This window comes from Ovis aries, chromosome 7 (assembly GCF_016772045.2).
Source record: "Ovis aries strain OAR_USU_Benz2616 breed Rambouillet chromosome 7, ARS-UI_Ramb_v3.0, whole genome shotgun sequence".
Classification (NCBI taxonomy): domain Eukaryota; kingdom Metazoa; phylum Chordata; class Mammalia; order Artiodactyla; family Bovidae; genus Ovis; species Ovis aries.
The window spans coordinates 73,719,422-73,732,877 of NC_056060.1; the positions used below are offsets into that span (position 1 = coordinate 73,719,422).

Sequence of the window (13,456 nt, forward strand, 5' to 3'; positions counted from 1 at the left end):
TTTATCATGAAAGGGTGTTGAATTTTCTCAAATGCTTTTTCTGCATAAGTTGAGATGACTATGTTGGGGTTTTTTCCCTTCATTTTGATGATGTGGTACATTACATTGACTCATTTTTGTATGTTGAACCATCCTTGCATTCCAGGAATAAATCCCATCTAGTTATGGAGAATAATGCTTTTAATATGCTGCTGAATCTGTTTGCTAGCACTTTGCTGGATATTTTTGTATCGATGTCTATAAGGGATATTGGTCTTTAGTTTTACTTTCTTATAGCATCTGTTTTTGGTATCAGGGTTATACTGACCTGATAGAAATGGGTTAGGAAGTGTTCCCTCCTCTTTGCTTTCTCGAAAACATTTGAGAGGCATTGGTATTAATTCTTCTTTAAATGTTTGGTAGAATTCATTAGTGAAGCCACCTGGGCCAAGATCTTTATTGGGAGATTTTTGATTACCAACGCAATCCTCTCACTAATTATGTCTATTCAGATTTTCTATTTCATGGTGATTGAATCATTTCATCTAGACTACCCAACTTTTTTTTTTTTTTTTTGCAAACAAATGTTCACAGTGCTCTTGTGTTTTATTTCTATAGAATCAGCAAAGATATCTCCACTTTCATTTCTGATTTTTAGTAATTTGAGTCCTTTTATTTAGTCCATCTGCTTAAAGGTTTGTTAATTTTGCTGGTTTTTTCAAAGTACCAGCTTTTGGTTTCATTTTTCTCTGTTGTTTTTCTATTCTCTACTTTATTTCTGCTTAATAATCTATATTACTTCCATTCTTCTGCTGTGGGTTTAACTTTTGGGTTTAATAAAGTATTCATCAAACATAATATTTTTCAGGTTACCATGTGTCACACTTTATGCTATTTTACATATACTGCCTAATAGAATATAACAACACTGAAAAATAAGTACTTTATAAATGAATTTGAGGCTTAGCTCAGTTTTCCCAAAGTCACACCGCTGATAAATGTCAGAAGCCAAATGATCCCAGGGGCCTCTGTCTTCCAAGTCCCTGGTCATCTTGGGTGACACTGGCTGAAGACACCTTGCCTGAAGAGCTTCAGGGAGGACAAAGGGGGCCGTGACTGATATCCATCTGGTTCTGAGACCCCATATCATCTGGTAGCAGCAAAATTTGACGCAAATCGTATAATTCAGACTGTGAACAAAATTAAATGAGACAATAAAGATGTAGAAAATGGGAAAACGGACGATGGGCAAAACTCTGGACAGAGGTAATCCACTAACATTGGTCCAGTCAATCAATGAATGTACATGACTTTTAATGGTCTTTTTGGTATGAGGAGTAGCATATAGGTATTCGTTTCTTAAAAATCTTCCTTCTCAAGAATATACAATGAACATGTATCATAATCAGAAACAAGCAAATTTTAATTCCCCTAATCCCATAGTCTTGGTCAACTATTCCATACTTTTCCATAGTCTCGGCTAAAACAAACAAAATCTGGATTATACATTTGTTTTGCTTCATTATAAGACAGAAAGCAATGTTATAGAAAAGGTTAGATATTCCATGGAAATCAACTCATATTTCTATGAACCCTGAAATTGTTTGTTACAAGTTTCTTCTTGGTAAGTGACTTACCAAGGTGATCTTCAGATGTAAAATTGTCATGCTTTGAAACACAAAACTACTGAATGTACAAGAATTTTTTCCCCCCTCCCAACTTAGTTTAACTGAACATGAAACATTAACTAGTTACCTCTACATGGCTCCAAGTCTAATTAGCCAGAGAGTAAACCACACCTAAATCAAATGCTTTACAAGGAAAGTATCCCATGGCTGGCTACAGATGACATTCCTCTCATCACATAGCGATAGGGCCCCCATCCACTGCACTTGTATCTGAGCAGACTTTGTCACTGAGCAACAGAACATGACAGAAATCATGCTGTGACAGTTTCTGGGCCCAGGTTTTAAAGAATTGGCAGTATCCACCTCCTGTCAATTAAAACGCTCATTCCTAGTTTTCATACTTCGAGGAAGTAAGGCACCCCCATACGGAGGTCTGTGTCAAGAAGAACTGAGGTCTCTGGCTGAACCCCAAGTCAACAACCAGCACCAACTGGCCAGCCATGCCAGTGAGCCATGTTGGAAGGGAGCGCTCCTGTCCCCCTTGATAAACCCAAGCTGACACTTGAATAGCAAAGACAAGAATTCTTGCCAAGTCCCGTCCACATCGTACATTTGTGAACAAAACAAACAACTTCGATTTTGCCACCAAGTTTTGGGGTATTTGCATATCCAGCAATAGACCCTGAAGCCCACCCTAATTACAAACTGATTTTCTCAAGTTGAAAGCCTGAACATACCAACCTGTCTCACATTTATATTGATCAAATCTACTATTTGTATGGTTCAGAAAGGTCACAGAGGTCAGAAACAGATGAACAAACACACATAGCCAGGCGCCTGAGAACTCTTCACTGCTTCTTTATTAGGACGCACCCACAGTACAGGACCTCTCACACATCTGTCAAAGGGGAAGGTTACATTTTCCTTTGGGAGTACCTTCATTTTTGTTTCTGTTACCACTCTGAAGAAAGTAAATCATTTCCAGCGAAAGACATTTTAAACTCCAAGTGTTAAGATTCAGCTTGCATTTTGTTGTGTTTGAACAGGAAGTAGCATATTTTAGCTAGTGCCAGAAGATTCTTTTGTGGCCTTTTAACTTTCATGTGGATCAGAAGTCTTCACTGTCTGGTTGAATCAGTCTATAATTTTCATATGCAAATTTTCCTATCAAAAATGTTTCATTTTTTTACCTCTACCCACAAACAGATGATGTTTAAAAAAACACACACACAACTAAATTTAAAACCAGTCATGAACCACAGCATTTCTAACAGGGAAAATGAACTTTTGCTGCCCTCTCCTGCTAAAACAATGAAATACTAAAATACCAAAAGATGTATGAAGCTAAAGCGAAATCCTCAAACCAAAAGCAATGGACATGTCATTCTCATTATACCTCAATCAAAAATCAGACAACAACCAGAAAATGTATTGGTAATATTTATATTTGAAAGTTCCCCATTGATACATGAGGTCTGGATTACAACTTATATACAATAAGTGATTTCCAAAAACGTAAAGAAAAGAGAAGGGAAAGAAGGAAAGACGGGGGAGGGAAGGGAAAGAGTAGAAAAGGAAACCTATATTCATAGACGTCATAATCTGGGATGTTTATTTCCAAGAGAGATGCTACTGCTGCAGTCGTGCACAATAAGCAGCACAAATTAACATTCTGCTAGATTAAGATTTGCTCAGCTTTCTCTCAAGATGCACCATCCTTTTCGAGTTTCAAAATTAAACACTGAGAAATATAAAATGCGTTCCCAATATAGCTACTACAAAAATTCTTTGTGGCTCATTCCTTAACTCCACTCAGAGAAGCAGCTGAGCCAGAATATAAAAATAAAAATATTGATGTGCAAATAAAATATCACTGATCATGTCTGGTGCCACCTTTTTGGTTCTAGGTGACTGTCATTTGTCATAACATCGGTAATAGCATCAAAAGAGAGAATCTCTTTATTTCTTGGGCCAGGTCAGTGCATCCAATTGAAGGGAAAAAAAAACAAAAACAAAACAGAAAGGGGGGAAAAAAAACCCACCTCTGAACACTTAAAAATGCCAATAACATCCATACATCTTCCCTTTCCCACCCACCACCCCCCAGTCCCGACAAAAAAATAAAAAAGCTTTTAAAGCTCTAAATATACTTTTTTTTTTTTCTTTCCATAGTGTGATTGAGCCTAGGGCTATACATTTAAGTATAGCAGGTGCAATTATAAGCAATTCCTGGCTCCGCACCCTGGACTGTCCCACGCATAGAAGGAGGTACAAAATAAATTAAACCCTTCCATTTAGGCAAGTGAGCCCAAGATGAAGGAGTATAACCCTGCTTGCGAGTATCCAGAGGCATTGAGGGTAGTACTTATATCTCACTTTTTTTATTTTTTATTTTATTTTATAAAAAACATGTTAGGGAGAGCAAAATATAATAAAATTTCAAAGGACGAAAACTAAACACTGAGGGAAAACTGGGGACACTTGCACAATGAGAAAAGGAATGCATGCTTGATTCAAAGTATGAGATGGGTCAGTTCACTCACATGGTTGTTCTAGGCCCACAGCCTAAGGCCTCAGCATCCTTCTAAACCACAGGGTTTTGTTTTCATTTTCTGTTTTTCTTCCAAAGACACTCTTAATTCTACCCCTGAAACCAATATGGTAGGGATAAGGTTGGAGTGATCATCACTCACTAACTACAATATTTGCTATTTTAAAAATATATTTATATATAGTTCTGGAAATTAGGAAGCAAACAAAATATAACACAGAGATGCATTTGTCACAATTAACTCGAGTTGCAGCAACAGCAGAAATGTGGGAAAGGACAAAGAGAGAGGGCTGCTGCAAATGCAGCAAGTACGTCCTTAAATATGTCACATAGTGCAACAGTCAGGTTACCTCAGTTACTCTGCGTCACTGGATACAACATGACACATGTCACATTGTCACTTCTGGTTAAAATAGAAAAGACAGTGTTTCTTCTCAGAAGTTGCCCAATGAATTTTAGACATATATCTATAATAGCTTCTTTAAATATGTCTAAAATTTGGCTTTATTCTTCTCAGTTTGGAATGCTCAACATACGAAATTGACATCAAGGGTATCGGTATAGCTTTCACCTTAACTCTGAGGACAGGGTAAGGTGCAATAAAGAATCCTGGTCTTTCTCATTTCAAATGACTGCGTTTCATTCTAACGGGCAGAGATATAGTTCATAAACCTGTGACCTTGATAGCAAACAAAAGTTCATACTGTCAAAATTAAATATAAAACAAAGTCAAAACTCATGGGCTAAAATCAAAAGGGCTGAAGGAGATGGTTTGTTACAAATTTATTTTTATCTTTAGCATTTGAACTTGCACCTTTGCTCCAGCACTTTTAAAGTAAATTCTTTCATCTTTGGCAGCCTCTGCCAGCTTTACATTGAATCCCCATTAAAGTTCTTAAAAAAAAAAAGAAAATCTATTAATTCCACTAAACCATGTTGTGTTTGATATTGCATATGACTCTTTTACTGCTGTTTCTTTTTCAGAATTAACAATGCCAAGTTTTGTTTTTGTTTTACAAAGGTATTGAGATGACAATGTCCATAATTGGCTGACTTTTTATGCACAAACTGTGACCTGATAATCCTGAAACACTTGATAGGGGAGAAAGGTCAGCGGCTTCTTTTTTTTTCCTTTTTTCTTATAAAGAATAAACTGCATATTCTATCTTATATTTTAAATGGAAGGAATAAAATATACAAGCCCATATTGATACCATATTTCTATTAAGAGCAACAACAGTTCATATGTTCCTGTTTGTTACTATCACAATTCAACACATGAACGCAGAATCAGCTCCATATCACGAATACTGCTGGAAGGGATGGTTTAGGATTATCAACTCACTGCTGCCATGTCCATAACAAGCAAAAGCATCCTGGAAATAAATCCCAAAACACATATCTTTCAGTACATGATAATGCTCAACTGCATTAGGTTACGTACACAGTGTACACAAGTTTTACCAGCATTTTCACTCCCCAAGATGTACGATTCCTCTTTCAAATACAAAGCAGAGAGCCAGTAAGATACATCTATAATACAGCCCTAGATTTTGTGGTTTTTTTTTTGTTTTCTTAAACAATTTGGTCACAATGCACCTTTGATATAAAAGCATTTTTAAACTTTATTATTAACACTCAGGACATTAGGAATTTCCAGATTTTTTCAGTAGCATTTGTAGAACCACTTTTGGTAACAAATACAGTAGTTAGGAATACGCATCCAATTCAGAATGCATAATAATGTTTATCCTGAATCCTTTCTGGCTAAAAACAGGGCTGGCGCTGTGATGGGATACAGAACGAGAATCTACAAAAGAACACTGTAATATGTTTGTTTGTTTCCCCCAGAGGCTACATCCTCTTTTTGCTGGAATACTTTATAAATACATATTAAAAAGTAAGGCAACAACTCCAAACAGTCCAAGCTGTTTGCTCAACTCTATTCCCAATTAGATTCACAATCCTGGCAATCAATTTCATGGCTGCACTGTTCAGTGTTTGTCTTTATTTCCAAATGGTCCGAAAGGATGTCTCCTGACATTTTTAAAACATCTCTGGTTTGTGTGTTCAATGATGTACATAACTAATACTGGTCAGGTACTGAACCCTAGCTTGTCCCAGCGCCTGTTTTCAAAGGATTCAAGACATTGATCTGGATTCACCATAAACTCAGGCATGAATCCAAAATTCCCTTCCCTACTATGTTTATCACCTGTTCTCTTTTACTCCTAATTTTAAAACTAAAGGAGTACCAGGACTACCTGGTTACTGGAAAGATGTTCATTCCAGTAAACAAACCTTTTAACACGGGACCTTTATAATTCATAGCCCCATTCCACATTCAACTCATGAAGATGTGCAAAAGGAAAAGATGTCAAATTACAGTCAAGTTATCCAGAGGAGGATGTTATACAAACTTATAAGGAAATGACAGTCTTTTTTTTTTCCTTCCTTTACTATAAATACATTTAACAGCTTAGCAGAAAGACAAGCTAAATTTAAGATTGTTCACATTTGAAAATTGTTTCATACTCTCTGCTAATGATAAATAAGGAACTCCCAATAATGGAATTTTAATATAGCAATTTCATCAACAGACCTCTGAAGACTGCTTTTTTTTTTTTAAAAGAGGGTTAGAACAATAATTACGTTTGCCAAGTTCTGAGAAGTCCATCTACTGTCCAAACTTTGGATTGAAGTCCTTATTTTTTTTTTTTTCCTTTACTTAGAGACAGGTATATACAGTGCTGTTGTAATAATGAAACAAATGTGAAATCTACTGTAAAGTTGCACAATACAGAAAACTGTTGCTCCATCTTCTACTACATAAATGTGTGACTCCACAGGTTAGTAATGTTGTTGTCGTTATTTTCGTTAAGTTGGAATTATCCCATCACGTCTAAGACCTCTCTTTAACTCCAGATCCTCCAGTTTTTTCCACAATTCTTCACGTTCCTTTTCTTTCTTTTTCTCACTAGGGGAAAAAAAAATAGAATATAAGGTAAACAACTGAGAAAGTTTAAAAAGATTATCCAACTATAACTGCCCCTTGGACATACTTTAACCCAGTCTTTTAAATATCTCTGAAAACTCTGGTATTAAACTTGTAGGTGGTTCATCTTTTGGGTTTTCTGCTCTTTTTTTTTTCCTTGACACTTATGTAGAAACAACATAGAGTAGGAAATGACAAGAATATTTTAAGATCTCATTTCACATTAATATTCCTTTACACTTAGCTTAATAAGGAAGATTAACTTCAAAATACCAAGAAAAAAAAATGACCAACATTTATAAGTATCTGTTACTCTAAATCCAATGGCATGTTTACTTTGGGTCTAGTTCAAATCTGATTTTTTTTTCTCTCTGAATAGTTTCTCAAATGGGTTGCTAGAGATGACACTGATATAGAGAATGTAGTAAGTCAAGAAAACATACTTCCTCTTTAATGACAGTCCATTTTTTCTACATTATATGTATGTAAAGTCTTTAGCAGAACTTGTTCTAAATATATCAAACCACAGAAACCAAATTATGAATTTTATACCTATATATAAAATTAAACATCCTTCTTCTATAATTTCAGTTTTAATTCTCAACAGAACTTTGTTAGTATTATCAGTTATTAAATTTTTAATGTTCCAAGCCTTCGAATTTGGCTCAATATCAATTTGTGACTTACAGACTTCAGATTTCACTGTTTGGTTAAAATTTTCCCAAAACCTAGATGTTCAAAATAGGGTAAATGAATTTTATTTTGCCAAGGACATTTTTAGATTACCATACTTTTATAAAAGAAAAGATGTTAACTTTAATATCAATGAAGTAGTAAGTATGCAACCCAGGAATACATGGGTACACTATAAATTCATATTTATTAAAAATAACTCACTACACTGTCCCTAGTTTCTTCATGTTGTGATGAACCAGTAAACTGCACACCTGATAATATTTGTGAATCCATAAATTCAGATAATTCCTAAAAACAGTGGCTCTACTTCACTTGGGAAGAATTTGACTTCACTTAGCAAGACTTTTGTACTTCACTGTAGTACAGTATATTTATTCAGGGAAGGAAATCCACATAAGTGAAATGTATATATAATTCCACTGCCTTATATTTTTTAAGTCATTACCAATTTTTTTAAGTTGTACTGATTATCTACAGCAACAGAAAGTAATCTTCATCCCCCCCACCAAAATACCTCTAGAAATATCTAAAGACTTTTACATCCCCATTCCATCATTTTATAATTAGTATTTTGGCAATTTAAGCCGTTCACTGCAACTAGTTTTAACTGGCTCAAATACACTTGATACAATATGAATTTTAGTAGGCATAACAGTTTTTCAAACAATTACCTACTTGGTAACTTTGACCCTGAAAAGTTTTATTTATAGGGCAATAATTCTCCAACCATTATGGATCCTAGATATCTATCTAACTGCAAAGCAAAGCTGTTTGGTAAATTATCACTTTTGGTTTCTCAGTACAATCTGGGGATTAACAGCAGGTCTGTCTAAAGATTCATTGTCTATTTATTATCGGCTGCGCTGGGCCCTCGCTGCCGCGCAGGCTTTTCTCTGGCCGTGGTGAGCGGGGGCCGCTCTTGGTTGTGGTGGAACAGGCTTCCCAGCGCAGTGGCTTCTCCTGTTGCAGAGCACAGGCTCCAGGCACCTGGGCTTCAGCAGATTCAGTGTGTGGGTTCAGTCACTGTGATTCGGGCTCTAGAGGGCTGGCACACGGGCGTAGTTGCTCTGCAGGATGTGGGCTCTTCCCGGACCAGGGATCAAACAGGTTTCCCTTGCACTGCAAGGCAGATTCTTAAACAATGGACTCCCAGGGAAGCCCAACATTAGGTCTAAATAAATGTTATCATAGAATACTGGTTCGAAAGTAAATTCTGCTGATCCTGCTGAGTTTCAATGCATATTGATCTTTTTACTTGGAAGAGGAGGAAGATAGTAAGCAAGGGCTTTAGAGACTTTATTCAACTAAAAAACAGCTTCAATATATGTTAGGTTCTTATTGCCCTAATTTGCAGTTTAAATGAAGAGCGGACATGATTAAACATTTATAATCTTGTTACTGAGGCATTTCACCAGTCTTTGATCAAGAGTTGTATAGCAATCAATGCAGTCTACCCTACGGGGCTTTTCTTCTAGGTAAACTTTTTGGTGAGTTATCATACATCTTTTATACTGACAGCTTTATCTTCAAAAACCCTAAATATTTCCGATATAGCTTCTGTCACCCCTATTCTTTCCCACTTTTCTCTCTCCCTGTAGGTGGCAGTTTAAAACTTCACTATGCTGTCATACTAGGGATAATGTCAAACTCCCTGTTACAATTTCACAGAGCACTAATGTTGACACATGTATCCGTCAGTATTAGTTACTTATTCCACCCACCATTTTCAGATTTGTAATACTTTAGAAAATGTTGATCTGAACTGCAACAGTTACTAACTTCTTGCCTTCTAGAAATAAATCTTTTCATTTCTCCTTGGGACTCTTTGTGACCCATGCACTCACTGTAGCCCACCAGGCTCCTCTGTCCATGGGGATTCTCCAGCTAGGAATACTGGAGTGGGTTGCCATTCCCTCCGCCAGGGGACTCCTCCCAACCCAAGGATCGAACCCAGGTCTCCCACATTGCAGGCAGATTCTTTACCATCTGAGCCACGAGAGAAGCTCTTGTCGGACAATACCAAATAAATCTCTTTAGTCTCTTTTTCTCTTCCTATATCCACGGAAAAACTAGTATATCCATCTACTAAGTATACTCTTGTATTGCTCATTAGACAAAATACTAGTTTTTGAATAATCCTTCTGTCATAAAGAAAGTCCACTAAGTATAAATCACTTTAAAACACCAGACTGTCATAGTCAGCTTCATAGTGTTTATTTGCACTTAATTATCTTTTCCAAGAGTCTGACCTATTTAGTTTAAATGATAAATGATCATAAAACAGTTTTGAAATTCAATAAAAATGAATGAAATTAATTCAAATGATTTGAATATTTTAGAAATAGGTCTTCAGTAGTCTTAATGGATTTCTACAGATTTAATTCTTATTCAACTAGGAAAATAAAAATGGGTTTTTAGTTACTATAAAAAGAAGGATATTATGTATAATGCACTCCTTACTGGTATATCACAGTATGAAAATTTGCCCTGTATTTCCTTCACTTAAATAACATTTTTTAAAGATTTTAAGTTTGAAACATGGAGGGTTATTATAAATGTAATGATTTGAAACAAGTACAAATATAGTAAATTAACAGTTAAGTCTGGTACAATATATCCAATAACTGATTTTTACCTCAACGTGGTATTAAAAAAAAACTCAAGTCTCTTCTATTATTAAATACTTTTCGTATTCCATAAAGTTGCTCTGGTAATTTTTTAATCACTATGATGATCCTCTGTCCCCTGCCACCAAACCTTTCCCTTCATTGCTACTTTTATCTAAAATCCAAGTTAACATATTAAAAGTCAGGAAAAGGAGCAAGGGAACCACAGACAGTTTTTCTCAGGAGGTTTAGCCAGGTCCTGAGTATGAACACTGGGATCCTTGAAAGTCTATGGTTTTATAATATACACAAAGCTGACATTTTCTTCTGGATGAGAAAAGTCAACCCAGCGGTTCAACTAGCTCTCCAGACTTTCCTCAACCTCTCCAAGTACATCAAGTCAGGGTCTGAATATTTGTGTGCCCCCCGAATTCACATGTTGACATCCTAAACCCCAGAGGTGATGGTATTAGTAGGTGGGGCCTTTGGGGTGATTAGGTCATGAGGGTGGAGCCCTCATGAATGGGATTAGTGCTCTTATAAAAGAGACCCCACAGAGATCCCTTGCCCCATCCACCTTGCGAAGACACAGTGAGAAGGTACCAGATCTGAATCAGAAAGAGGGCCTTCATCCAACTATGGTGGCGCCATGCTCTTGGGTTTCTGGATTCCAGAACATTTGTGTTGTTTGGAAGCTACCCACAAGATACCTATAATGTGGTATAGCAGCCCACACAGACTAAGACACATCTTTTCGAAAGGTGAATATACTGAACGAGAAATAACAAAATTGAAGAATCACGTAAATGAAATCAAGAAAGACCCATGAAACCAGAAGCATTTACTATAATAAGTTCAACTGGTTTCTGCTCCCTTTTGACCTTAAATGTATCAAGATTTGCATAATACTCTTTATCTCCTTGTTCTTTGCACTGCCCTCTAAATCACGGGAATGTGCTGAGTTCTAGTATAGAAAGTTAAGTTCTAGGTCAAAGAGCTAAAGAAAAACCCATGCCCCATCTCTCTTGCTCCTGGTAGTAGTTAGTAGTTTGTCGCTCAGTCATGTCCGACTCTTTGCGACCCCATGGGCTACAGCCCACCAGGCTCCTCCCTCCATGGGATTCTCCAGGCAAGAGTACTGGAGAGGGTTGCCATTTCCTTCTCCAGGGGATCTTCTCGACCCAGGGATTGAACCCGGGTCTCCCGCATTCCAGGCGGACACTTTAACCTCTGAGTCACCAGGGAAGCTGCTGGAGTGAAGGACAAATCAGCCCCATTCTAGTTCAGAATGGGAGTGAATCCAGATGGCTATCAACCTGATGATCCCCTTATGTGGGCCTGAAATACCAGTTATGAGGCAGGCTTCTAACCTGGACACAGAAGAGAAACATTAGGGAAGGAAAGGAGGAAAGCAGCCTTTACCAAAATGACACTTTGTTACCCAGTGGCACACTAATAAAGACACAGCTAATGCATATGCGAAAATGAATATGGAAATAAATAAAATTGTGCTGCTTAGGATTTCAGGTACAAAGAGGCAAATTCAGCAAAGAGCAAAGAAAGAACTCAATAGTTTTATGCAGAGCTGACAAAAAAAGCTTTAAAAAGTTACCGCTGACGATCTGACTTGTATGTGGCTGTCAGCTCATCAAACATGGTGCTGTTCATTTCCATAAACGCCTTCAACACATTGTACACTAACGCCACAATAGCCCTGGAAGCAGAGAGAGAAAGGAACGCATCGGTCAGCCCTATGTAACGGGTTGCTGCCCGAAGAAAATGGAGGTACAACCTTTACCTGAGTGAGCTGCTCACACTGCCTAGTCGCCATCCCTTTTTTAGTTGGAACAACTAGAAATGACCTACAATTCATTTCCACATGAAGAGAGCTACATTCTTTAGACAAGAGATCTTTCTGAGGGGTTGGCAGGATTAGAAAACGAAAATCTAATTTTGCCCTTCTAATCACTGGTACCCAGAATAGACTTGCCTATGGGCACTTGTTAATTTCAATGAATAAAAAGGCAAGTATAAAGCAACTTCACCCTAAAAATGAACACTTGTGGCAGGACCAACCTTTGAGACCTGAATTTACATAGAATTTTATTTCTAAAGTGATAAAATACATAATTCATCAAAATCAAAGGCTGTTTCTATGGTAACAATTTTATATATCTATAATTCATATTCAAAGATGATACCAAGCCCCCCCTGTAAGTTGGGCAGCTTAATATGAGTTACATTTCTAGTAGTGATTTGCATCAGTCCTCTTGCTGACTCAATGCACAGGCTGAAGGTAACTGGCTAGCTGGTGATGGCTGCTATCAGTGGATGGAACACTAAACAGCTCAAGAGCCAAATGGCTGCCCATGCTTATCAAGTCTAAGAATAAGCTCTTGGCAATGTGAGGACTCTGCCATGACAAGCTGAGTATCTTCAGACTAGAATCTAAATAACACTTCCCTGTGCAAAACTATACAACATTTCTTCCATTTTGCGTGTTTTCCAACACCACTGAAAAAGGCATTCCTTGGGTTTGAAGTTTCTAAAACATTTATAAGTGGATTTACTGTATTGCTTCTGCCCTGTGTTCATTAAAAGAGAAACTTCAGCTGTCTCTTGTTGAAAAGAAAGACCTTCTCAGATATGACAGTGAGGGAGCTGTGATGGAGAAAAGGCAAATACAGTCTGCTGAGCGGTTAAGGACACGTGCTAGAACCACTCTAGGCTCTCAAGAGGCTACTTACATAATAAGATTTAACTGTTTGCCAGCTCTTATATTTTTATAAGCTTTAGTCACAAATTTGACAAATGTGAAAAGTGAGAAATATGATATTTTACAGTTGTATGCAAAACTCATAGACAAACATACTATGGAAATACTGAAATATATTTCATTTTTAATGCCACATTCAGTTTTCTATGTGATAGAGAAACATGTAAAGTCATTCAAATACAGAATGCTTTAACTTCCATAAAACTAGATGATAAAAAACATTCA

The 13,456-nt window shown here is 36.9% G+C and overlaps 1 protein-coding gene across 2 annotated transcripts in view; it reads right to left on the reverse strand.

Annotated features, from left to right (window-relative positions):
- Positions 1-2,449: 2,449 nt before the first annotated feature.
- The window catches only part of PPP2R5E (protein phosphatase 2 regulatory subunit B'epsilon), a 158,533-nt gene continuing 147,526 nt past the window's right edge, over positions 2,450-13,456 (reverse strand). For both annotated transcript variants that reach the window (XM_004010710.5, XM_012181791.4), the window contains exons 13-14: positions 12,068-12,169; positions 2,450-7,135 (exon numbers count right to left, since the gene is read on the reverse strand). In XM_004010710.5, coding sequence (XP_004010759.1) covers positions 7,036-7,135; positions 12,068-12,169 — 202 coding nt within the window. In that variant the 3' untranslated portion in view covers positions 2,450-7,035. The remainder of the gene's footprint in view (positions 7,136-12,067; positions 12,170-13,456) is intronic.